At 32.7% G+C, this 2037-nt stretch overlaps 1 protein-coding gene across 1 annotated transcript; it reads left to right on the forward strand.

The window, feature by feature from the left end:
• Positions 1-626: 626 nt before the first annotated feature.
• On the forward strand, positions 627-1794 carry LOC145092078 (NAC domain-containing protein 83-like). The gene is made up of 3 exons (XM_079029968.1): positions 627-982; positions 1072-1319; positions 1411-1794. The coding sequence occupies exons 1-3, from the start codon at positions 802-804 to the stop codon at positions 1651-1653; spliced, it is 672 nt and encodes a 223-aa protein (XP_078886094.1). The 5' UTR covers positions 627-801; the 3' UTR covers positions 1654-1794.
• Positions 1795-2037: the final 243 nt, after the last annotated feature.

The following is a 2037-nucleotide window of genomic DNA, read 5'->3' on the forward strand; positions in this document are numbered from 1 at the left end:
TTACCAATTAACTATGAAAAATTTTCCAGAAAAAAAATAACAATAAAATATAATAAATACATTTATTTCATTATATTGTTGTTTTTATATTTATTATAATTTTTTCAACTACTTTTGTGTTGACTCAATGACGTATTAAAATTTATGTTAGAATATTTACATAAAATATATTGTAATAAAATTTGTCAAACACACAATATTTTTATCCTATAGATTTATGAATGTAGTTTTCATAAAAATTGATTTTATCATACAAAAAATTAACAACACAAATTGTTTCTTGTTTACATTGTCATTAGTATTGTGATTACTAATTAACTATGAATTATTTCCAATAAAAAATAAAAAAATAATAACAATAAAATATATTAAATTCATTTATTTCATTGTTGTTTTTATATTTATTATAACTTTTTCAACCACTTTTGTGTCGACTTATTAAAATTTATATTACAATATTTATAAAATATATTGCAATAAAATTTGTCAAACATAAAAATAATGAGTTGCAAGACAAGAAAACAAGCGGTGGATATGGAATAAATTGCGTCAAAGGGGAAGAGGAGATTGAGTCCGGTTCACGCAAAATACACTCGTCCTTCTTCGTCTATCCTCTTTACTATTATATAAAGACTCCTTACTTTCCTTCTTACATACCTACACCCCACACACCTTTTCTCTTGTTCCCCAAATCTCTAAATAAAAAACTAAAAACAAATGGAGTTTCCAACTATCCAAGAACCCTAACCTTAAAACAAAAAGATTTCACCCTTTTTCTTCAATCTTATTCAAAATCGCGAAATGGAAAAACTCAATTCCGACAACAATGGTGGCCTCCGATTACCTCCTGGCTTCAGGTTCTTCCCAACCGATGAAGAACTAGTGATGCACTTCTTGAAACGTAAGGTCCAATCTCGCCCTGTTGCTTCACCCATCATTGCTGAAGCTGATGTTTGCAGGTCTGATCCATGGGATTTACCAGGTCCGTGACTCATCTTTCTGAAAATTCAAAAAATTTCTTTCAAATAAATGTAATGTGAGATGATAATGGGTTGTTTTCGTGTGTTTTAGGTGATCCGAAGCAAGAAAGGTACTTCTATAGCAACATGGAGATCAAATACCCAAACGGAAAGCGATCCAATCGGGTCACTACATCTGGATACTGGAAGGCGACTGGTTTAGACAAGCAAATTGTTGACTCGAAGAACAAACAAATTGTTGGTTCGAAGAAAACTTTGGTGTTCTACCGAGGCAAAGCCCCAAACGGGTCTAAAACCAATTGGGTCATGCATGAGTACAAGCTTGCTAATCCTATCCAGGTAAGATCGAAAAAAAAATTCGGCTTAATTTACGTTTTGTTTTCGGAAAATTCTGATAATTAACCTCATTTCGAATTCGAATTATTTCCAGGGCATGGAGAATTGGGTGATTTGCAGGATGTTTTTGAAGAAAAATGGAAGAAAAAGTGGTGAGAACGATGTGAGAGTTGAGGAAGCTGGACCAATTTTCTATGATTTCCTGGCTGGTATTCCAAGAACTGGCGATCTGAATTTGGAACCTGCTGCATCATCGTCTGGTTCAAGTGGGGTTACAAATGCTTCTCCCATGGCAGATGAAGGTGAAGAGAACAGTAAATATATGCGGGGAAATTAAGAATCTTGTTGCTGAGTTTACTTACAGTAGTATAACTAGTAATGTAAAGTTAGTTTTTTTTTTTTCAAATCGGGAAGCTAGTTGAAGTATGTAATCGGAAGTTTATGATGATAATGAAAATGATGATGAAATTTCAGTTTTTATGTTGTGTTCGTGTTCTTCAATCTAAACTTGAGAATCATACAAAAAAAATTGTGGTTTGATGGAAGATTTTGCAGTTGAAGACAGGGTTCGTTTTGGGTAAAAGAGGGGAGGGACGATTCCACCCACAAACAAACCTCAATTTCCTCATGTCAAGATTCCATCTGTGCATCTATTTTGAGAAGGAACATACTACGAGAAAATATAAATTGGAAATGAAAGCAATGTGTTTTTAATTAATTT

This window comes from Lactuca serriola, chromosome 3, assembly GCF_051521515.1.
Source record: "Lactuca serriola cultivar US96UC23 chromosome 3, Lser_US96UC23_V15, whole genome shotgun sequence".
Classification (NCBI taxonomy): Eukaryota; Viridiplantae; Streptophyta; class Magnoliopsida; order Asterales; family Asteraceae; genus Lactuca; species Lactuca serriola.